The sequence below is a fragment of the Urocampus carinirostris genome, chromosome 12, assembly GCF_059441175.1.
Source record: "Urocampus carinirostris isolate Australia breed hairy pipefish chromosome 12, RoL_Ucar_1.0, whole genome shotgun sequence".
Taxonomy (NCBI): domain Eukaryota; kingdom Metazoa; phylum Chordata; class Actinopteri; order Syngnathiformes; family Syngnathidae; genus Urocampus; species Urocampus carinirostris.
In genome coordinates, this window is record NC_142360.1 from 32933048 (window position 1) to 32958144 (window position 25097).

The following is a 25097-nucleotide window of genomic DNA, read 5'->3' on the forward strand; positions in this document are numbered from 1 at the left end:
TCGTCATATTCACTTTGGGTGTAGACTGCACTGAGCGAGAGAGAGAGAGAAGGAAGTGCATTGCGCTGTGTGCAGGGATCCGCCCACCTATACTGCTCACCCAATCAAAGTCGTTTGCCAGCGTTTATATTTATCAGTTTAAATGGTTTCTTATCGAACTTCTGCATGAAGTTGCTTCGGCTTTATATGGACCAAAATCGGGATGAAATCACTTGACTTTGGAACGCCACAGAGAGATGTGCAATAGTTACATTTTATTTCGGAGCCATATGTACTCATGAAAAGAGCCATATATGGCTCCCGAGCCATAGGTTCCCTACCCCTGGGTTAAAAGAACTTTCGTTGTCAGTGTGTGGCGGCCTTCGTGGTGTCGGCAGTGGCGTCGCAGTGGGAACGGACCGGCAAACCCTTTAACCCGCTGCTAGGAGAGACCTACGAACTGGTCAGGTGAGAGGCAATCCATTTAAGGGAAAAGCACTGAAGCTACATCACATACATTTCACTCATTCACTGCTAGCTGAGTCGAATTGGATATTTGACGTAAAAAACAGTCCATGGCCGTCAACGAGTGAGACGTCTAAAATGGCAGCGAATGAATGAGATCCCAAACTTTGTGTAAAGTCAGTTGTTGTAAGACAGGGGTGCCAAACTGATTATAGCTGGAAGCCACATGCTCGGGGAAAAAAGGCTAGAGGGGGCGAGAAATAGAGAGCTCAAAAGAGAAAGTGAGAAAATAAGGAGAAAGAAAGAGAAATAAAAGAGAGAAATACACTACAAAAGAGGGAAATAAATAAAGAAAGAAAATAATTTAGAAAGATATAAACAAAGAGAGAAAAGATAAAGAATGAAGAAGGACAAAACAGAGAGAAAGAGACAAAGGGAGAAAATAGATAGATAGATAGATAGATAGATAGATAGATAGATAGATAGATAGATAGATAGATAGATAGATCGATCGATCGATCGATAGATAGATAGATAGATAGATAGATAGATAGATAGATAGATAGATAGATAGATAGATAGATAGATAGATAGATAGATAGATAGATAGATAGATAGATAGATAGATAGATAGATAGATAGATAGATAGATAGATAGATAGATAGATAGATAGATAGATAGATAGATAGATAGATAGATAGATAGATAGATAGATAGATAGATAGATAGATAGATAGATAGATAGATAGAAAAGGGGTGAGCGAGAGTGAGAAAGAGAGAACGTGAGGAAAAGAATAAAGCAAAAGACAGAGAAAGAGAAAAGAAAGAGAAAGTGAGGGGGTGAAAAAGAAAGCGGCAATGAGAATGTGGGAGAGAGAGAGAAAGCAAGACATAAGAGAAAGAGACTGAGAAAGGAAGTGTAGTGAAAGGAAGTCTGTCTCTTTTTAGAGAACCGGCTTTTTCGGCTCAACTCATTAAAGAGAGCCGGCTCTCAAACGGCTCACTTGCTTTGATGCATTATATTACGAATGATTATGTTATATAAAGAAGTTCAGAAAAAAAAGGAAGTATAAAAGGAGAAAATGAAAAAAGTCAGGTTTGTGGTTATCCCTTTCATCAGTATATTACCAACAATAATTTAATGCAGAAAATGAATTCATAATTTGAATAAGAAAATTCCACTTAATTATATTTGCATGTAATTTTTCCTTCTAGAGTGAACGTCCAAGCTACTTATTTTCGAACTTTTTTGTAATAAACCTCATTCATGTCGAGCAACTCAGTATCTCACAACAAAATGTTCATTAACAATATATATGATATAACGAAACACATGTACAATATAACATGTTTAACCACATAATTAAACACGTTTAAGAAAAATATGGTGTAAGATTATTTTGTATTTTGTAAGGAAAAATACGGCAGTTTGTAAGGGCATGGAGCCCTGGAGCTTGACAGATATGATAAAAGTACAGTGTCTTTCACTTTGTGTGTATCTATATATACATATATGTATAATGTGTGTGTGTGTGTGTTTTATTAAATTTGATTTTATTAATGCTGCCACTATCTTTTTGATTCATCACTAGTACATGTGAAACATGCTTGTAAGGTCAAGCTGAAGTCAAGTTGACTTTTCATGAATAATAAATTGAAGTCAAGTGGACTATTTGCATAAAGAAAACTCAATTCTCATCATTCCAGGGAGGACCTGGATTTCCGGCTCATATCGGAGCAGGTGAGTCACCACCCTCCTGTAAGCGCCTTCCATGCCGAGGGCCTCCAGCAGGAGTTTGTCTTCCACGGCTCCATCTACCCCAAACTCAAGTTCTGGGGGAAGAGCGTGCAAGCGGAACCCAAAGGGGTCCTCACCTTAGAGCTACCCAAGTGAGAACTTGCACCCTCTACGTCCTTTTCTTTGCTTCATAATATTACGCTTAAGATCTTTGGTGTTCTCTGCAGGCACAACGAAGCGTACACGTGGAGTAACCCAACTTGTTGTGTGCACAACATCATCGTGGGCCAGCTTTGGATTGAGCAGTATGGAACCGTGGAGGTCCTCAACCACAAGTATGACAATTTGTTTGAATATTGATGCAGGGTTTTGCTTTGGCAAATGTTTAACGCTAAATGCTAATCGATATTACAGTAAGTTTCGTGGTTGCTTAGTAATCTTTACAACAAGGATAGTGGGATGTTTAGACGTGTTCTAAGGGATGGGCATGGCACCTGTATGATGCAGCAGGGGTAAACCAGTGAAAGCTGTTGAACAAAAGAGTGTGTTGTGTCACCCTGACCCGAGTGACATGACCGCTTTCTTGTGTCCCGTTTCATCTGGAGGGACGAAAGCATGACCAACTTAGGTGCCGAGGTGCCTAACTTGTTTGGGTGTTTGGGCAATTGGGTTGGCCATGGTCCAAAAATGTTTGTGTGTGTTTTTGCTACTTTTTCCCCTTTTTTATTTTTTTTGTTTTTGTATGTGTTTGTCTTGCTGTTGTTGGTCACCCCTCTCAAGGGATATGACCAGGGTAGATAGATAGATAGATAGATGGATAGAAAATAGGCTGAGCACTCTTTGTTCTTCTCAGAAATCGCCTAGTAATAATAGGTGAACAAAAAATTCAAGTAATTTCTAAAATAAGGGCTTGTCCGGGATTTGAACCTGGGACCTCTCACACCCGAAGCGAAAATCATATGACGAGCCCAACAAGCCGTGTATATCTGTGTGTGTAGAATGAATGAGACGGCAGAGAGAGAATGCTAGAAAGAGTACGGAAAGAACGATAGATAGGAATTAGGCTGAGCACTCTTTGTTCTTCTCAGAAATTTCTAAAGTAAGGGCTTGTCCGGGATTTGAACCCGGGACCTCTCACACCCGAAGCGAGAATCATACGACTAGACCAACAAGCCCTGTATACTTGTATGTGTAGAATGAATCATACCTCAGAGAGAGTGAGGTAGAGCAAGAGAATGCTAGAGAGAGAGAATGGAAAGAACAATAGATAGCTAGATAGATAGATAGATAGATAGATAGCTAGCAAGATAGATAGATAGATAGATAGATAGATAGACAGATAGATAGATAGATAGATAGATAGATAGATAGATAGATAGATAGATAGATAGATAGATAGATAGATAGATAGATAGATAGATAGATAGATAGATAGATAGATAGATAGATAGATAGATGGATATTAGGCTGAGCACTCTTTGTTCTTCTCAGAAATCGCCTAGTAATAATAGGTGAACAAAAAATTCAAGTAATTTCTAAAATAAGGGCTTGTCTGGGATTTGAACCTGGGACCTCTCACACCCGAAGCGAAAATCATATGACTAGCCCAACAAGCCGTGTATACCTGTGTGTGTAGAATTAATGAGACGGCAGAGAGAGAATGCTAGAAAGAGTACGGAAAGAACGATAGATAGGAATTAGGCTGAGCACTATTTGTTCTTCTCAGAAATTTCTAAAGTAAGGGCTTGTCCGGGATTTGAACCCGGGACCTCTCACACCCGAAGCGAGAATCATACGACTAGACCAACAAGCCTTGTATGCTTGTATGTGTAGAATGAATCATACCTCAGAGAGAGTGAGGTAGAGCAAGAAAATGCTAGAGAGAGAGAATGGAAAGAACAATAGATAGATAGATAGATAGATAGATAGATAGATAGATAGATAGATAGATAGATAGATAGATAGATAGATAGATAGATAGATAGATAGATAGATAGATAGATAGATAGATAGATAGATAGATAGATAGATAGATAGATAGATAGATAGATAGATAGATAGATAGATAGATTTTTGAAGGTTAAATTGTCTGTTTATGTGAAACAAAAAATTGTCAATTTGTTTATAATTTGTTTATTTTGTCTTTTTTTTAGCATATTTGGTACTGGAATACTTCATAAGTAATAGAAAGTAATCAAGGTATATTACTGCACTACTGAGGTATTCGGATTACGTTACAAATTACCTTTTTCAACAGGTAACTAGTAACTGTATCGGATTACATTTTTAAAGTAACCTTCCCAACCCTGATCGATAGGTGATATTGTTGTATAGGAGGGTGTTTGTTTTATGATTATTTTTGATTGATTGTTATTTATCTTTTTATTGGGGACATCTTTATGTGTATTTCTACACAGAACTGGTGAAAAATGCTGCCTCAATTTCAAGCCGTGTGGCCTTTTTGGCAAAGAACTACATAAAGTTGAAGGGTACATACTCGACAAAAGGTAAATCCAATTTAAAGTACAGTATATGCGTGTCAGTCACTTGTGTGTATTTATCTAAAGAAAACTAATCTCTAAAATTAATTTTTGTTTCTTTATTATCTTAGTTGCCCTTGATTGCCTTTAGCTATTCAAAGAGTATTCATTATATAAATCCGAGTAGCGTTTTTTTCAATGTAAATAAAAAAAAATCACCAGAATATAAGTTTTTTACATGACAGCGATAATACATATTGACATACATAGTTTATATATTAGGGGTGCCCAAACTATGGTTCAGAGGACCAACTCAGGCCTCGTTTTTCAACAGGCCTCAGCACATCCTAAAAATTCCATAAACTAAAAATTAATATACCAAAATACAAATTCATTCTTTACAATTTTGAAAGTAATCTTAGGTTTACATTTTTTTTTACTCAATTGTTTTATATACGGTATTGTTATCATAACCTAAACATATAGAAAGGTATTTTAGTTTTTATTCAAAATAAAAAAAATAAATCAACATGGGTTTCCAACCAACTCATAATGACATTTTAGAAATATTTATATATTTTATGTACCTTTTTATCTTAAAGTAATCGAACTTTATGTTCATCTATTGCACTCTGGTCATCCTGGAAGGGAGGTTACCACTTGTGAGGCCCCTGTCACGGTTGCCATGGCGCCCAATTGGCCCCGCCGTGTGGCACCAGCTTCTGTCACGGTTGCCAGGGCGCCCAATTGGCCCCACCCATGAACACTAGCTGAAACTTGTCGACAGATTGCTCCCTGTGACTACTTAAACACTGTCCTGTGAGTCGTTTGGTATCGGAGCATGAAACTCTGTTTTGACACGTCAAGCCCTGAGAATCTCAGTTTTTCCTGTGATTTTGCTCTTGTTTTGCCAAGCCCTGTGAATCTCCGTTTTTTCCTGTGTTTTTGCTCCTGTTTTGCTCTCGCCACGATCTGTTTAATTTTGACAATTTCCGCATTCCGAGCAATCTACTTCCCGCGACCAACGATCTTCGGATCGAGTGTGCGCTCCTTTCTCTTCTCCCCAATAAACTGTGAGTAACGTTACGCGAGTGGGTTCTGCTTCCTGTCCTGGTCCTGACAAAACGCTCCGACCACAAAATGAACCCAGCGAACGCTCACACAAGCGTGGATTGGGGGGAGCTGGAAACTCCCTACGCTCTGCAGCAGTTGCACCGGACAGAGGGCGCAGTCTGGCGATTGTCCAGTGACGTCACCGCCCTTCAACTGCTGTTCCAGCAAAATCTACATAGCATGCAGCGCCAGCAGGAGCAATTAGCTCAGCTGACTGAGCTCCTGTCACGTAGGCTGTCGGAAACGGACACGCTTCCTGGGGGTTCTCATCCTGCCGTGCTGTCACGTTTCCCGCCCATTCCGCCCACGGACTCGCCCGCCATGGGGATTGCTGTGCCTCGAATGGGGTTTCCTGTGTTTTTGCTCCTGTTTTGCTTTCGCCATGATCTGTTTGATTTTGACCACTTCCACGAAGCAAACAACTTCTTGCGACCAACGATCTCCGGATCGAGTGTGCGCTCCTTTTTCTTCTCCCCAATAAACTCTGAGTAACGTTACGCGAGTGGGTTCTGCTTCCTGTGCTGGTCCTGACAGCCCCATCTCAAGGTTTCTTATTTTCCTCGTGCTGAGGTTTAGAGTTTTTCCTTGCCCGTTGGTTTAAGATCAGGGGATGGTGTAATCGTAACTTGTGCAGTCCTTTGAGACGTTTTCCATATAAATAATTGTGACTTGACTTGACCTAATACATATTGTTGATTTTCCATGCGTTTTGAAATGAAAATATCAGCTTTTCATATTCACCGAGGAAGAGTCTAAATAGGTATCTAACAGCTTGCTGTTTAATTGCCGCTGTTTAAAAATTGATCCAAAAAGCATCCCTTTCATCATGCCTTTAATCGCACTTCATCAGTCTTGTGTATACTTAATTATTTCCAAAATCTCTGTGAATTGCCACAATCATCACTCTTGCTTTGGAGCAGGGATGTCAAACTCAATTGAACAAGGGGCCAAAATTCAAAACTCACTTAAGGTCGCGGGCCAACCAGGATAAACATTTATTAAACACACTTAAACTGAATGTTTTTGGAACATAAATATGAATAAAAACAGACAAGAATATTACATTTAAACCTTAAATCATTTATACAGTATTTATTATTTTGCTGTAAATAAAAATATCTTGTTAAATTATACAACTTAGAACTTAACTTAAACAACTTAACATTAAATAACATTCAAATTCCTTTGCTCCTATGTCAATGTATATATTAAATATCCCCAAAGTTTTTGCTCTCCTTAATATATCTCTTGTCAAAAGTAGAAATATGAAAATGCTACACAAATTATTTTGTAAAACGTCACAACATTCTGAGAACAGGAAGCCTGATGTGCTTACCTTTGGCGCAGACGGCGTAGGGCGAGAGATGGGAGGGAGTGCTTGCAGTTTCTGCATAGCTCCATCCATCCCTCCCACTCACTTTTTTTTGTGTGACACCTTTAAGTAAATCGTAGTGAAAACGTGCCCTATATATTCTAAAAAGTACTGCATTTTAATTCAGCTTTGGTTTGGCTTTGCGTGTATCTGAACAGGAGCAATGGCTCAAGTTCTGAACGAGATGGAGAAAATTTGCATGCAATTAAATTTGTCTCTGAGCCATAGGTACTCATAGAAAAAGCCAAATCTGGCTCGCGAGCCATAGATTCCCGACCCCTGGTATATAGTATAGTATACGTCATATATGAAGGAATAGGTACAGTGACTAAGTATGATGTACAGGGATGAGACAGCGTTGTTCATATTGATGGGACATTAATAACAATAATGTAAAATGGTCTTGCGGGCCGGTTATGATTACACGGCGGGCCGGACGTGGCCCACGAGCCGGGAGTTTGACACAAGTGCTTTAGAGTGATTTAAGATGTTTCATCCCATTTCAGCGAATGAAAATATCTCCATCATTCACTTTATTAAATATTTGTGAATCAAAATCGCCAGGCCAAGCACTTTGGCTAGACTCCAATCACTGATTATTAATTAATGATTCCTCAGCAAGGAATCAGTCATTTGACTCGAAATGCATCTTGTGAGCTGGATCAAATTCCTACGAGAAAGGCAACAAATCGGGATTAAAGAGAAACGTGACAAAAATGGGAAGCAGATGGCTCATTGTGGAAGGAGAGATAAGACGGGATTTTTTTGGGGGGAGAGCGAAGCTTCGCGCAGCGTCAAAAGCCGTTGACAGTGAGACCACCACTTAGTGTGTAATTTGCGATATTACTTGGAGAGTAGCGAGGTGTACACAAGCCGACACACACGGGCAACAAATCCAGATAAGAGCTTGTGTTTTGTGTTGACAAGTCACCATTTAGCGAGAAACAAGGAAAAAGTAGGATTTGGGCACACAAAGAAGGCACCGTTTATTCGGCATATTCATATGCTTTTGATATGACCCCTAACTGAAGCGGAATTCAACCCCAGGGATATCCTCAAGAATAACATGTTGTATGGACCCCAGCTAATCTAATCATGACTCATTCAGTGTTCATTTTACCTCTGAAAAGTGATGGGTCCCGGGGACTCACGTGCTCAAAAATCTATGGGTCCCAACAGAGATCTATGGGTCCCCAAAATTTAGTGTTATCGAGGTTGAAATTGTAAATCGGCGACAAATATATCATATAAATCTATATATTCAGTCAGTTTTAATCATCACAGTTTATTGGTAATACAAATCAGTTATCACTTCAAGATTCTTCAGTTCACAACAATATTTTACGAAATAATATTGCCGAAATAATTATATTAATCTATATCCTTTTGTGTATTTTCTTTCATCGAATCGTTGGCTTCAACACACTAGTTTTCCTTGCCTCCGCGATCTTCCCAAGAATTTATCTGCCGTTTTTTCCTGCCGGAATTATTGCCGTTGTTCTCACTTTCTGCATTATGTTTCGACTTATTACTGACACTGAAGAAATTACCAATTTTGTGTTGATTTTCACCTAATACTAACTTTTTTTTCGGAGGCATACTCAAACCTGTCAACCTCCACGGCTCCATGCACTTACAAACTGTAACGCGGAAGTGGTCAAAATCAAACAGATCGTGGTGAGAGCAAAACACAGGAAAAAAACGGAGATTCACAGGACTTGGCAAAACAAGAGCAAAAAGACAGGAAAAACGGAGATTCTCAGGGCGTGACGTGGCAAAACAGAGTTCCGCAGACGCTCCGACCCAAGGCGACTTACAGGACAGCGTTTAAGTAGTCACAGGGAACAATCTGTCACAGAGTTTCATCTGGTGCACATGGGCGGGTCCAATTGGACGCCCTGGCAACCGTGACAGAAGCTGTCGCCACATGGCGGGGCCCAATTGGGCGCCATGGCAACTGTGATGTATCCATTATCCCATATTGCTGTGAGCGGGGACCCGCATAAGGCACTTTTGTCGAAAAGCATGCCGCTCTCACCGTTTAAAAGGAAATGCAACATTTTGGCCGCGATCCATTAACCCCGGTCAACTTTTGCTGAGAGAGGGGGCCAAGATAGCGAAATGGTGTTATGCATGGCGACTCTTTTTCTTGTAATGTTTCCGCCATTTATGAACTTCACCCGTGCATCCGTGATCCATTATCCTGGTCGACTATTACTGGGAGCGGGGACAGGCACAAGGCACTTCCGTTGGGAGGTGTTCCATTCGTGCCCACCTAAAATCAAATGCGCAGTTATGGCCACAAATCTTCATCCCCATTCTACTATTGCTGAGAGTGGGGGCCAAGACAGCAAATTTATTTTTATGAGTGCCGGCTTTTTTTTTCCCAGTCCTTCTGCTTCAGATGTTTGTGAATCATTATCCCCGGTCGACTATTGCTACAAGTGGGGACAGGTAGAAAGCACTTTTGTTGGGAGGAGTGCCATTCTGAATTGCCTAAAATGAAATGCACAGTTAGGGCCCCAATCCATTATCCCCGCTCCACTATTGTTGAGAGCCTGGGCCGAGAAAAGCAAATTTGTGTCATGCGTGGCAGCTCTTTTTTTGCCGTTATTTCCACAATAAATAAAGTTACATTTTGCGACCGCAATCGATTATCCCTGGTCGATTCTGCGAGCAGGGGCCAGCAGAGCGTATATTAAAAATGGGTGAGGGGCTACATTTTTTGTTTTGTATTTTGGTCCCCATTAACTGCAGTAAATAAGGCATTACAGTTGCATTATTTTTGGGGACTTAATATTGTCAGAAAACCTTAAGGATGACTTCCTTTTACAAAAAAGAATCCACAGAAAATATGAAATGTTTGATTTTCAAAACAAAGTAAAACTATTCATGTTGCAAGATGGATAAACATTCCTGGTTATCTACAAAAAAATTGAGGAATGGAGTCATACCTTGACTTACTGAAAAAATAAATAATAATAATTAAAAAATAAAAAAGGGAAAAGGGCAGCACGGCGGCGCAGTGGTTAGCGCGTGTGCGGCACAGTTCTAAGGTCTTGGGAACCTCCTGTGTGGGTTCAAATCCAGCTACCGGACTTACTGTGCGGAGTTTGCATGTTCTCCCCCTGCTTGCGTGGGTTTCCTCCGGGTACTCCGGTTTCCTCCCACATTCCAAAGACATGCATTTCAGGTGGATTGGCCGGTCCAAATTGTCCCTAGGTGTGAATGAGCGAGCGAGTTGTCTCTCCCTGTGTGTCCCCTGCCCACTGCCCGATGATTGCTGGGATGGGCTCCAGCACCCCCGCGACCCTACAGAGGATAAGCGGTGCAGCTAATGAGATGAGATGAGAGAAAAAAGGGAAAATAGATTCACTTTGCTCCCCCAAAAAGACAACATACTGATTTAAAGTTCACATTTTTTCAAACTCAGATGAAACTGTTAAAAACGATTAAGTCTTTATTTCCACTCGCTTCATTTCATTCTTGTTAACAATACGATTGTGGTTCAATTTCGAAAACTGCAGGACAGTAATAGAACCGAGGAATGCATTGACTGTTTAGTTTGGGGGGAGAGGGGCTGGTATGCATTTCGCACCCTCGAGACCACCATTAAATGTGTATTTTTGCGATATTACTTGTCAAGAGCTCACCGCTTAGTCAGAAAACAAGCACAAAATAATGAATTCATATACCTGTGTGTGTGTGTGTGTTCTTCTATTTTGCACTCCCAAGCAAAAAGAAGCTGTGCGCGCTGTATGGCAAGTGGACTGAGTGTTTGTACGTCATCGATCCTGCAGCCCTGGAGGCTCACCGGAAAAGTGACAGGAAAGGTGCAGAAGGCAAAAACGCCAGCAGAAAGGTAACGACTTTGCACCGCATAACTGAGATGAAATACTTTCGGGAAATGCCTAGAGACTTTTACATCCGCACAGACCACATTTGCAAGTTTGCAATTACATTTGGGGAGAGATTGCCGGGACATCATTGTGTTTGGACTACTCAGAATCTCTTTTTCCTAAATAAAAATGGTAAAATAATGTTAATGTTGCACAGCTTTCTTGTTGCAGGTGTCAATCCCAAATACCGTATTTTCCGCACTATAAGGCGCACCGGGTTATAGGGCGCACCCCCAAAAAATAGTTTTTGGTTCTATATTTTCCATACATTAGGCGCACCGGATTATAAGGCGCTACAATGGGAACGTCGACAAAACAGTCAGATAGTTCAGTCAAACTTATTACCCCCTTAACATTCCCAAAGCTTGCAAAGAAGCAAATACGTGTCTCAGACGTGTACGGAAACAGAGTCTGTACGATGTCACCAAACAATCATTTCTTAGTTTCCATTTTATTTTTTGCTGGCAACTGTGTGGACAGCATAGTAAAAATTTTATTGTGCAGGGAAACAGGGTTCTTTACTGTGCATATGACAATAAACACTTTGAATTGAATTTAGTTTAAAAATAGACTCATCACAAAAACATCAAGATCGTTCTAAAACAAGATACCGGGAAAATATAAATCCGCATAGCTAACCTAAGTTCTCTTGCAGCCTTCACGTAACCATGGTCTTCTTAATACAGTGAGTGTAGAAAATCCAGGAGAGTAAAATATTTACAAATACAGAATAGTAAAAAATGTTTTCTCTATGCCGTAGTGCAACCCAACATGTGATTCACATTCATCTTTTTCGGCCAATTGCAGGCTTTGTTTCGCCCCTTTAGCCTATGCGAGCCTGTAAATGATAAAAGTGATCCGCCCTCTTTACCTCCGAATAACTTTAGCCAAAAGTGACTGATTCAAATGATGATTGACACATTGGTTAGGAAATGAAACGCCGGTATATGAATCCCAGCATACACTGCGGACGACTTCGCCTTCGGGGGAAAATCTAGTCGGCGGCTGCTTTCTTTAGTTGCAAGACTTTGCGACTTAATATTGATCCATATATAAGGCGCACTGTATTATAAGGCGTATGGTCAGCTTTTGAAAAAAATATAGGCTTTTAGGTGCGCCTTATAGTGCGGAAAATACGGTAATTGTTTTTTCTCGATGTTATGTTCAATGCCCGCCCACTATTCTAACCAACACTTTTCTCTGTTCATGGAATATGCATTAATGCAGGAAATTGACTTGTTTTGATGCATGTCAGGGGGCGGCTACTTTGCAAATGGATAAAATTTATTTTCATTCTTAAAGCGAAAGTTACCCCGAACAGTATTTTTCTCTATGGACCTCTTTTAATCTAAACATGGCATTTTGTGTTAGTGGAATAAAAATATGCTCTGCTCTCTTCGCTTATGTGTATGTACACAATTTAGCTCTAGCTTAACTTCTCTTAGAGAAAATCTCTGAGTCAAGATAAACCGCCAAGCTCCAATTTGGTCCAAAACTGTCACAAGCCAGAAACGGAGACAGGACCCAATAGCGTTCATTTTACTTAGCTTTATTGAAAAATAGAGCAATGCTTGCTTTCACGATCCAATGATCGTCAGACACGGGTAGCTGATGGCAGGAACGCGGAAGTCGTACTTCCGTGTCGAGCGAGGGTAGTCGTAGTTTTTTTTCTGAGGGATTTTTGTAGTTTTTTCTGCATTAACTTGCGTACCTTCAAAAAGAACAAACTATGCTAGTAACAAGGCCAAAAAAAACCTAAATGCCACAGAAATACAATTATGTCTATGTTGCTCTTAGCTAACTATAAGACAAAATATTGCTTGACTTTGGAAAATCAGAATCGTATGCCTGTCCCAAAATAGAGTGGCAGCGAGGAGGACATTCCCTCTCATGTGCCCGACAGTGTTGAAGTGATTCCCGGCAGCCAGCTCCTGTGGAGGATTGCACCCCGGCCGGCCAACTCCGCCCAGGTAGGCTCGGAAAACTGCTTGTGTTCTAATTCAAAAAGGCATTTTCAAGAAGGTAATTTCAGGCCTAAGAAATTCAGCCCGACCCCACCCTGGCCCGAGGGTATTAAAGCCCAACCAGCCTGACCGAACAATTTGCTTAAGGGACCGAGTCTGAAGAAAACAAGGATTTTTGCGTGTTGCTAGTAGCGTTTTGCTACCCTTCACAGGCACGGTTTGGGATGAAAGTTATAATATTATAATTAAAGCTTTGAAAACTCTCTCGGTGTACCGTCTTTCTTTGTAAATATGTGTAACCCATGTATAATATGTATTTGCACCTGTATATTTTTGTAATGTATTTATTTGAGACACTTATTCTGATATGTTTTGCGAAATTAAAAAAGAGGGGCGGAGCATACGCGGGCTGACGGGAAGTGGGGTACAGGTGAGTGAGACCTGTTGTCGCGGCGGACAATAGTGGATATATATTTTTCCCACCCTTACCTTTGGAAATAGAGACTTTTTTTTCCTTGCATTAGTTTCAACGGGTACTCGGACTCTGCAGGTCTGCATCAAACTTTAAGTATCATTTTCTGTTCAATTTGCCGGCTGTGGTTTTTAGACTGTGTACTTTATATTCAGTTACAATCGCGGGGCTCAAAGCCGAGTTTTGGCTAATTTTTTGATTGCGTCCTCTTAAAATGTGGTGGGTGCGGCTTATGATCAGGTGCGCTCTATAGTCCGGAATTTACGGTAATTACCCGTCATGCATGTGTTATGAATGTGGGGAGAAACCAGGGTGCCCAGAGGAAACCCACGCAAGCAAGGGGAGAACATGCAAACTCCGCACAGGAAGCCTGGTAGCTAGATTTGAACCAATGACCGCAGAACTGTGCCACGGACCCGCTAACCACTCAACTGGTTTGCGGCCTACTTTATAACATTTGTTTATGATTTAGATTGTGAAATTTTCAATATAGGATTTACTTTGTCAATTTTATTTGAGCTCATTTTCAATTTCGATACTAACATAAAATTAGAACATTCAAAATAAATTATCCTTTCATCCGCATATACTCACATATAAGCCTACATCACCTGTAAGCTGACTCCCTAAAATTTCTTTAATATAGCCACATACTAAAAGAAATATGTACCCAAAATATCAAACATGTACCTAAACATTGACTATTTAAGTGTGAAAATATAAAAGTTAAGTATATTGGTAATAAAGATAGAAATACATTTTTTATCCTATTTCAATCCAATTACTCTACACCATTTCCTTTTTTCGCAATAATTCCTTCTTTGACTCTTTGGTTGTTGTCACAGTTCTCCATTTTCCCCTTCCCTTATCAGTAGTTTTCCTGGGACCCATTATTATGGGCAAGCAAGCAATAAATGTCACTAATCACAATAAAATGAGACGTGGTCCCTCTCAAACACAATCAGGACTGCGTCCGTTGACTGAACAGGAGGTAGAGATCAGGCAAGGGGGCCTTTGGGTGGGTTGGGTTCATTTTCTTCTAAGCGCATAGGAGCCCCTGATTTGGGTTTTGTATTTTATAGTTACATTTGGCTTAGATGGGAGTATATACCGTAATATAGTACCGTAAATTACGGACTATAGAGCGCACCTGATTATAAGCCGCACCCACCACATTTTAAGAGGAAAACCGATTTTGTACATACACAAGCCGCACCTCTATATAAGCCGCATGCGCCCACATTTAAACATGTAACACAAACACAAAATTAACCCAAACCCGACTTCAAGTCCCGCGATTGAAACTAAATGTCCTTCATTAAAGTCCACAGTCCAAAAATCACAGCCGGCAAAATGAACGGAAAATGATACCGGTACTTGAGGTTTGATGCAGACCTGCAGAGTCCGGGTCCCGTTGAAAGTAATCCAGGGAAAAAAAGTGTATATTTCCAAAGGCAAGGGTGGGAAAAAATATATCAGATGAACACATTTACTCACGCAACTCCTTTTTCTTAACCAACTTTTTACCCCCTCTTCTTTCCTTGTCTGTCCCTCACTTTTAGCGGTCCCCACTTAAACTCGGCACCCCGCGTTTGTTCCGCCCCTCATTTTTCGTTCACCCGTGCAAAACATATCAGAAGAAGTGTCTAAAATAAATACAAATAAATACATTACAAAAATATACAGTTGCAAATACATATTATACATGGGTTAGACATATTTACAAAGAAAGACGGTACATCGAGAGAGTTTTCAAAGCTTTAATAATAATAATATAGCTTTGACAGGGCAGTTAATGGTAGCAACACTCGAGCGCCGCTGGCGGCCGTTAGAAAAATGACATAAATTGGCCGCATCACTGAATAAGCCGCAGGGTTGAAAGTTAGGGAAAAAAGTAGCGGCTTATAGTCCGGAATTTACGGTACTCATCAAATCCCTCCCTTTTTCTGTCATTCAATAAATCCATGTGGCCTCTCCTGACCTGACTGCAGATGTATAACTTCACCACCTTCGCCATGCAACTGAACGAGCTGCATGAGGACATGGAGGACGTCCTTCCTCGGACCGACTGCCGGATGAGGCCTGACGTCCGAGCCATGGAGAACGGCGATATCGGTAAAAATTGGGCTTTAATATGCCGTGCACTGACTTTCTCATTATGCGGCTCTTAAAATGCAATTTCCAGTTATTATTGATTCAAAACAAAAGTCACCAACCTATTGGAAGCTGGGAGCTACCTATTTTGTTTCTGAATGGCTAGCTTTTTTGATATGCATTCAAATAGAAAGTACATATATAAAACTGTAATTTCTTGTAAAGAATCAACAATAAGTGGGACACAATCATGAAGTGGAACACACTTGATTGGATATTTTTTTAAAACTTTTTTTAACAAATAAAAACAAATTAAAAAACGAAAATGATTCAGCTCTTTACTTTCAGTGCAGCAAACTCTGTCCAGAAGTTCAGTGAGGATCTCTGAATGATTCAGTGTTGATCTAAATGACTAACGATGATAAATGGTATCCACTGTGTGTCATCAAGTCTTTGTATAAATGCAAAGTCCAGACCTCAATCCAATTGAGAATCTGTGGAAAGAACTAAATACTGCTATTCACAAACGCTTTCCATCTAACCTCGCTGAGCTCGAGCTGTTTTGCAAGGAGGAATGGGCAAAAATATCAGTTTCTCGATGCGCAAAACTGATTGAGACATACCCCGAGCGACTTGCAGCTGTAATGGCAGCAAAAGGTGGCGCTACAAAGTATGAACTCAATGGGGATGAATCATTTTGCACACCCACTTTTCCGCTTTTTATTCGTTAAAAAAGTTTGAAATATCCAATAAAGTGTGTTCCACTTCATGATTGTATCCCACTTATTGATGATGCCTCCCAAGAAATTACAGTATATATATATATATATATATATATATATATATATATATATATATATATATATATATATATATATATATATATATATATATATACATATATATATTTCAACTTTTTAACAACTTTATCTCAGACCTGCCTGGTGTGTAATTTGGTCTTCATAATGCTGTCTGTTCCGGTGCATTTAAACTGAGATTTAATGAGACACTGTTTCACTCTGTTTGTCATTGTTAGTCATTTAGGTCGACATTGTATCATTCAGAAGTCATCATGGAACTTCTGCACTCAAATGGCAAAGCTGAGAGAACAGTGGGGAATTATTTTTGTAACATTGACTTTTAAGTTTTTTTTGTTGTAAATATAATATAAAATGGGCAGCACGGCGGCGCAGTGGTTAGCGCGTGTGCGGCACAGTTCTAAGGTCTTGGGAACCTCCTGTGTGGGTTCAAATCCAGCTACCGGACTTCCTGTGCGGAGTTTGTATGTTCTCCCCGTGCTTGCGTGGGTTTCCTCCGGGCACTCCGGTTTCCTCCCACATTCCAAAGACATGCATTTCAGGTGGAAAATTGTCCCTAGGTGTGAATGAGTGAGCGAGTCGTCTGTCCCTGTGTGCCCTGCGATTGGCTGGCAACCAGTTCAGGGTGTCCCCTGCCCACTGCCCGATGATTGCTGGGATGGGCTCCAGCACCCCCGCGACCCTACTCAGGATAAGCGGTGCAGCTAATGAGATGAGATAATGTAAAATGTTGAAATTATTTGTTTCCACTTCACAATTGTGTCTCACATGTTGTTGATTCTTAGTATATATAAATTTAGCTTTACATTCATCAGAAATGTGGCAAAAGGACAAAAAGTTCTTGGGGGAGGCAATACTTTCACTAGGCGCTGTGCCTAACAATGGCGTGCTTTTTTTTGTGCAAAATTTTGCAATTTTTCCCAGCACACTAGACAAAGTCTCATGGCACAATAGAATGCAAAATTCTCATTAATCGAATGCCACATTAGGGGAAAATATGAAGTTGATTTAGATATGAGTCATTTTTTGCACAATGTTGATATTAATGACAACTAAACAGTTAAAAATGTCCTATAGAAATCCTCAAAGTCTTAACTCTTGTTATGACACAGATCTGGCCAGCGAAGAGAAAAAAAGACTGGAGGAGAAGCAGAGGGCGACTCGTAAAAAGACCTCCAAAATGGACGAAGAGCGGAAGACAAGGTGAGTCCGATGCATGAAAACTTTTTCCCAGAATACACCACTTCAGAGGCTCTCAGACTAAATTCCTTTTGATTGGGGATTTAACAGGCAGCGGCCGCCTTTGTTAATACTAAGAAGCATCCGTCTGAGGCTGCTTCGGGTTGTAATTGATGGTTGATATTCACGGTACTTACTCTGGTTTGTCTATGTTTAATGTGCTCAAATGAGCAGCCATTTTGTATCAATCAGCCACTGAAATGAAAGCTGAAAAACGACATTTTTGCAACAAGCTCCTTAACTTTCTTGCTGGTGCTGAACTTGTATTGAAAGGTTAATTGCTCTCTTAGGGTTTGAATATCACGCTTAGTTCAGGAAAGGGTTATCTCGTTAAAATAGGACGTAGACAGATTTTCACTGCAGAATTAATGTCACATAATTATAATTCAATTGTTAATTTCCTAAAAAAAGAGACATTGTGCAATATTTAGCGCACGCAACTCTGGCTGTGGGGCAGAATCCGCACTTTTTGTTCTCAGGTGAGCCAGATAAGTAAAAAAAGGTCAACGCCAAATATTTAGCTTTATCATGAAGCATACATTCGTAGCCTACAGATTATAATCTCAGAAGATAAGGAATTTTTCTAAATACAACACATGCATTGGCAAATAATTTGGGGAGGGGTGTATTTTCATGTTTGGCATTGAATATGTTAACAATTTCAGTTCAGTAAATGCAGCATTACATTTGAACCAACTCACCACAAACATAACCAAACTGAGGTGGGATTTATGAATGAAAATATGATTACCTCAATTTTCTTTCTGCTTTGAAATATATAAGAAATAAAAATTTAAAGTTTTGGCAGTGAACGGGCAGAAACATCAGATCAAACGACTCGGCTGGTTCTACAAAATCTAAGAAAATACTGCACAATATTGTCAATATTGAAATGAAACCAAAGTGGACGACAGCTCTTTTACACCTTTGCTGCCCTCTTGTGGCTGGAAAGGAGAATTTGGTTTGTATTTAAAAAAAAAAAAAACTTTTAATTGAAATGAGCTAGAAACTTGATTTCTTTTATCCATCCATCCATTCATTATCTGCACCGCTTATCCTCAGTAGGGTCGCGGGGGTGCTGGAGCCCATCCCAGCCGTCGCCGGGCAGTGGGCAGGGGACACCCTGAACTGGTTGCCAGCCAATCGCAGGGCACACAGGGACAGACAATTCGCTTGCTCATTCACACCTAGGGACAATTTTGACCGGCCAATTAAACTGACATGCATGTTTTTTGGAATGTGGGAGGAAACCGGAGTGCCCGGAGGAAACCCACGCAAGCATGGGGAGAACATGCAAACTCCGCACAAGAAGGTTGGTAGCTGGATTTGAACCCACACAGGAGGTTCACTATACCTTGTTGAAGACCTGTTCATGCCTGTTTGATATGAGTAATACCTAGTTTGTAATTATGATTGCCTTTTTAAACCTGTTTTGTTTTGTCTTTGGTCCGTTTGTGTGTTGGACAACTTTTATTTCCTAATTAAAGTGACAGATCGTCTACGCATATGAGTTCCAACTTCCTGCTTCCCGGTCCGTTTCCTGACAGTTCTGCGTTTTTATTCGTAGGAAGATAATTTGTATTGTGTTACAGTTGTATATTGTCAGTCTGTAAGGACCTCATCTTGAGGTAGGTTGACCCTATTGGGGCTTTTGTGCGGGGGGCGCTACTTTGCGAATATTCACGTTTTGCGGGGCGTTCTGCCCAACATTAACTGCGATAACTGAGGGATTACTGTATAAGGCAAATGCTTAGCACTAAACACCAGTGGCTCGGTATCGCCAAAAAGAGAGCGTTAAACGTAAAAGCGTTCCTCCAATTTGTTTGTTGCTCAAAACGCTGGGGCCAAATGATATTTATTTATCCTTTCTCATCTTTTTCGCACTGGCGCACTTGGCCCAAGGTTAGATTTTGACGGATACGTGCTCGACATGCGCGATGGGATAACACCAAAAATAATTGAAAGAAAAGCCTTTCATATCCTCCGAGCAGAGATATCATCTTGAAATGTGTGTCCCCCCCCCCCTCCCTTGTTGAGATGGGCTCGACGGGGGGAAGCAAAGATGTGTTTTTATCGCTCATCTGCTCTACTTTTAATCCAGTCATCCACCTCCCTTTTTTCTTTCCGCAAATGTAACCGCGTTTTATCATGCTTTGTATGCAACTTGCAAATATTTTGGGTTGTTTTGAGTTAAAGACATTTCTGTGATGGGATTTTTTTTGGTCAAAATACGCTAAATTACACATATCAAAGTCAAAGCCCGCGTTAGTATAACAGAGATAGTATAATATATTCACTTTTTTTTAAATGACAAAATGTCCTGTGTAAAGTTGACTGTTCTTGGATGTGTATTTCTCAGACATCTATGCTAAGGAATTAACCTGTTTTTATATTTAGGAATATAAAAACTATCATCACACACATAACCATGGTCACGTTTCAAAGATCAGTCTAATTCCATTTTCTTTGTAAATACGTTTCTCTATTGTATTTCATTTTATTGTGAAGACGCGCTTATGTGTGACTTCATTTCCTGCTTATGTGTCAAAATAAAACGCCTTCTGACCGAGTGGGCGTGTACTGGGGGAAGATGGCTCCTCGGTCGTCCACTTTCCAATTCGCGAGGGAGATTAAAACCTAAATGAGTGTTTTTATCTGAGTAATTCTGCCAACAGAGAGTTTATATCTTGTATATCTCTCACACCTGTAAAACTAAAACGACTTAAAGTACGTTATACACACATATAAGCCTACATCGCATAGAAGTGTCACGACCCAGAATGGAATCTAGGACCCAATTTCGTTCGTTTTAAAGGAATCTTTATTGGATTGAGCTGACAGAGCTTGCTTTGGAAGCCGACGGTTGTCGGTCGCTAGCAGCGTTGGACGGAATGGCTGTTCCGTGACAGGTAGGCAGAATCAATACGGCTTAGCGGGCGGGTCGATGGCCAGGGCAGGAGAGCAGGTCGTAAACGTGGGACAGAAACAGGTCGAAACCGAAGGCAGGCAGGAATCAAACAGGAGAGGTCTTTGGTACTGGAATCTGGCAAACACACACAAAGAGACACAAGTACGGTCTGACACTCACCTCTGGGCACTGACAGCTTAAGAGGAGAGTGCCAGCCAATCAGAGAGTGCGCTCCTGCGTGCCAAACGATTGCCCTATGTGTCTTCATTTTGGCATTCATGACAAGAAGTGACCCGCTGATACTGTTTTGAAATAACCACATTCAAAAAGAAATGTAAAATATTACTGTATACCTAAGCGTAGATAATTATTTAATCATGTAGTTAACACAGATTAATAAATAAAACATTTTAAACCATTTACTGTACCCCCCAGAAGCGCTTAAATGGCAGACCCTCGTACACCATTTTCGGATTACATAATTGTTTCCTTCTTGGACTCGATCGTTGTTGTTTTTTCACTTCTCTTTCCTCCGAGCACTAACTGTCTTGCCACCCATTTATTTTGGACGAAAAAATAAAATACAACCAACAAAAATGGCGCACAGTTGACAACAGTTCTTTGGCGTGTCCAGTGTGCCCTATGATGTTGTTGCGCACTGTTTTGTTTGTCACAGGGGCTAAGTAGCTAGAAGTTTCCTTTAGCATCGCATCCCAATGGCCTGGATTTATTTTTCTAGTTTTCTGTGAGAGTCCATGTGTTGCGAGCATAGAAGAAGATGGAAGTAACCAGCACTTGCATGAGACTGATCTTTGATTTCACTGCTATGTGCTTGTCCTTCCAAATGGGTTTAAGTCTGGCAATTTGCGGCTGTGGTTTTGAGCTATCCTGGTCTTGATTTTGGTTCTGACCCCTCTTCTGATATGACAGCTCCAAGGTATTTAAATTCAGTGACAGGTTCTAGCTCCTGTGGTTGATATTTTTGTGGGGACACCCTCAGGATTGTTGGCAGGGTTGGGTAGGATTACTTTAACTGAATTACTTTCAATTAATTTTGGAGAACACCAATACCAAATATGCTACTAAAAGACAGAAGAAACTAAATATGAATAAAATGATGACGCACAACACGTGGTAAGCTTTCTCTCCTGGCATTGATCTCCGACAAAACGAACATAAAATGCGACAGAAACAAAATGAAAATAAATCCAAACAGCTTGCCAACATCATTTTTGCCGTTCCATGTATTTCGTTACTCCCCAAGCCTGCACAAAATTTAGTAATTTTATTCATATTTAGTTTCTTTTGTCTTTTTCTAGCATATTTGGTATTGGAGTAATCCAAAAGTACTTGAAAGTAATCCAGTTAAAGTAACCCTACCCAACCCTGATTGTTGGTAATTACTTTTTTCTCCTATGTGCCGTACTGGTTGGTGCTTTGTCCAGGCGATTGACCAGATCTCTGAAACCACGCTCCAATGGTACCATATCCCATATTCTGCCAGTTTAATGACTGGTATAACAGATGTAATAATAACAACTAGTTTGAAGCAGGAGCTTCTCCATTTGGATTTTGACGTGTGGCAGTAGGCTGGATTTCGCCAGCAAGTGTGGGCATGACAGCAGGCATGATCACGCTGCAGAGTGCCAGTAAGTGTTTGTACATGTGTTACAGTGGGTGTGAGTGTGTCAAATGTGTATCAGTAATTTGAATATTGAATTTTTATCACAACATTGTGGGCTGTATTGGCCAGGGCAGTTGTAGTAGCAATATGGATCTCATAGTGTTGGTAGATATAAATGTCGGATGCTCTCGCCAACAAGTGTGTGTATATGGCAGGGGTGGCAAACACGTGGCTTTAGAGCCGCATGCGGCTCTTGGCCAATAAGAATGCGGCTCTTTGCTTCATCATATTTTCTGTATACAGTGGAACCTCGGTTCTCGACCATAATCCGTTCCAGAACCCTGTTCGAAAACCGATTTGTTCAATCACCGAAAAAAAAATTCCCATTAAAAAAATGTAAATCGTTTTAATCCGTTCCAACACCCTGAATAATTACCTAGAATGTTTAACGTAAACTAAAGCTTACCCAGGCTAATCGTACGTCCGCGTTATCGTAATCGTCCGTACGAAAGATTACGCTAACATGAACGTGTAAAAATTAAAAAATCAGGTCGTTTAAAAGTCATTTAGCACTCGGGTCTCCACAACAAGTGGTAAGCGGTTCATTGGAAAGGGGGCTCCGTTCCAACACCCTCAATATTGGGCTCCGTTCCAACACCCTGAATGTTTACCTGAATGTTCAACGTAAAAATAATGCTAACCCAGGCTAATCGTACGTTCGCGTTATCGTAATCTTCCGTACGAAAGATTACGCTAACATGAACGTGGAAAAATAAAAAAAAGGATAAAAAAAAATAATTATGAATAGGATTTCTTACCTTTGTGGTGGTCAGCAGAAGGCGCAGGTGGACATTGGGGTATTCCCTAGCAAGATCAGACACTCGCACACCTTCATATTTTGCTATTATTTATTTCTTAAATGCAATAGTTGTACGCACTACTTTTCTTTTTTCACCTGTAGCAACTTTGCTGCTTGCACTGACTTTCTTCGGAGGCATAATTAGGGGTTAAAACCCATGTAAAATATGTATTTGCAACTGTATATTTTTGTAATGTATTTATTTTGACACTTATTCTGATATGTTTTGCACGGGTGAACGAAAAATGAGGGGCGGAACAAACGCAGGGTGCCGTGTTTAAGTCGGGACCGCTAAAGGTGAGGGACAGACGAGGAAAGAAGACGGGGTAAAAAGTTGGTTAAAGAAAAAGGCGTTGCCTGAGTAAATGTGTTCATCTGATAAATTTTTCCCACCCTTACCTTTGGAAATATACACTTTTTTCCTTAGATTACTTTCAATGGGACCCGGACTCTGCAGGTCTGCATCAAACCATAAGTACCGGTATCATTTTCCGTTCATTTTGCCGGCTGTGATTTTTGGACTGTGGACTTTAATGAAGGACATTTAGTTTCAATCGCGGGACTTGAAATCGGGTTTGGGTTAATTTTGTGTTTGTGTTACATGTTTAAATGTAGACGCATGCGGCTTATATACAGGTGCGGCTTGTGTATGTACAAAATCGGTTTTCCTCTTAAAATGTGGTGGGTGCGGCTTATAATCAGGTGTGCTCTATAGTCCGGAATTTATGGTACCTGTAACTACTACCTGTTTTGGTTTTCAGGTGGTTCCAGCAGGGTCCTAACCCTCACACCGGCTCCCAGGACTGGATCTTCACTGGCGGGTACTGGGACAGGAATTACCCCCTTCTACCGGACATTTACTAGAATTCTCCATGAGCAATATGCACACATGAACTTTGACAATCAAGAAGTTAGCATATGAATGCCACTACTAATGTTTATCACTTTCAACTTGTGTGTGTTTGTTCATTTGAGTTGACCGGGGTTTATATATTTAAAAACGTTCTTCCTTGTGTGGACAGAGAGCCGTGAACGACCTTATTTTTATTTGACTGTACTCAAAAACCACAAAAGGCGTGTTTCATTTTCATGTATAGACAATTTCTTATTACACTTACACTACTTGGTCACTTTAATGTGTATACCTGTAAAATTCAACCACAGCAAATATATAAACTGTATCTAAAAGACTGGAGGCCATTTTTCTTCTCCCATTGTCCTTTAATGAAGCTCCGTTTTTTTATCAATTCCCGGACAATGCGTTAGCCAGATGGACGACCGCAGATGAAGAAGTTCGATTGTTTTGGCAGAGAAAATAGGAAAAAGTCAAATTTGATGAATTGCCACTAAACACAAAACTCAAATAACTCAACAAAGCTATTGTTAAACCCGCCATCTGGAAATTCAATCGAGTTTCATTCAGTAGCATAAGATTTGTAAGGATGGCTATGATGAGTAGAACCCCCCAAAAAATGGCGCAGCAATCCATAATAGAAAGAATGTGTTGGATTTCAGCCATTTTGTTGAAACAATTTAAGATCAATTCGGCTATTTTCACATTAGAACATGTCCAAAACTTAGCTTCCAAATTTAGCCAACTAATAGCTTGGAGGATTGTCACAAATTATGAATTTTCCCAAAATTTGGAACAAAATGTTGATTTTTCTTCTAAGGCACAGGTGTCAAACACGCGGCCTGCGGGCTAAATCATGCCCGCAAAGGGGTTGAATCCGGCCCGCGAGACAACACTCAGAGAAGCGCTAGAGAAAAACGAACTGCAGGTTGAAATATGTCAACGTGATATTGCCAAAGCCAGGTGCCTCTCACAAAGACACTGTACTTGTATTTATTTCTCTCTCTCTCTTTCTTTTCCACCCCTTTTCTCCCACTCTGTCTCTGTCTCTTTCCGTCTCTGTGTCTCTTTTTTCTCGTCCTTTGTTGCTCTTTGTCTCTTTCTCTCTCTGTGTCTTTTAACCTCTTCTGCTCTAACTTCCTTTTTTCCTTTTCTCTCTTTTCTCTTTCTCTCTTCCTACCCTTTGCTCTTTTTTTCTCTTTTCTCTCCTTCTGTCTTT

At 40.4% G+C, this 25097-nt stretch overlaps 1 protein-coding gene and 2 non-coding genes across 7 annotated transcripts in view; 1 reads left to right on the forward strand and 2 right to left on the reverse strand.

Annotated features, from left to right (window-relative positions):
- The window catches only part of LOC148355622 (oxysterol-binding protein-related protein 1-like), an 86494-nt gene extending 62310 nt beyond the window's left edge, over nucleotides 1–24184 (forward strand). For all 5 annotated transcript variants that reach the window (XM_088349200.1, XM_088349201.1, XM_088349202.1 and 2 more), the window contains 9 exons: nucleotides 350–447; nucleotides 2153–2335; nucleotides 2411–2518; nucleotides 4601–4690; nucleotides 10884–11010; nucleotides 12910–13017; nucleotides 15475–15598; nucleotides 17508–17598; nucleotides 23787–24184. In XM_088349200.1, coding sequence (XP_088205326.1) covers nucleotides 350–447; nucleotides 2153–2335; nucleotides 2411–2518; nucleotides 4601–4690; nucleotides 10884–11010; nucleotides 12910–13017; nucleotides 15475–15598; nucleotides 17508–17598; nucleotides 23787–23889 — 1032 coding nt within the window. In that variant the 3' untranslated portion in view covers nucleotides 23890–24184. The remainder of the gene's footprint in view (nucleotides 1–349; nucleotides 448–2152; nucleotides 2336–2410; nucleotides 2519–4600; nucleotides 4691–10883; nucleotides 11011–12909; nucleotides 13018–15474; nucleotides 15599–17507; nucleotides 17599–23786) is intronic.
- Nucleotides 3287–3358, reverse strand: trnap-cgg (transfer RNA proline (anticodon CGG)). The gene has a single exon. It is a non-coding gene; the product is annotated as a tRNA-Pro (tRNA).
- Nucleotides 3925–3996, reverse strand: trnap-cgg (transfer RNA proline (anticodon CGG)). Its single transcript has one exon. It is a non-coding gene; the product is annotated as a tRNA-Pro (tRNA).
- Nucleotides 24185–25097: the final 913 nt, after the last annotated feature.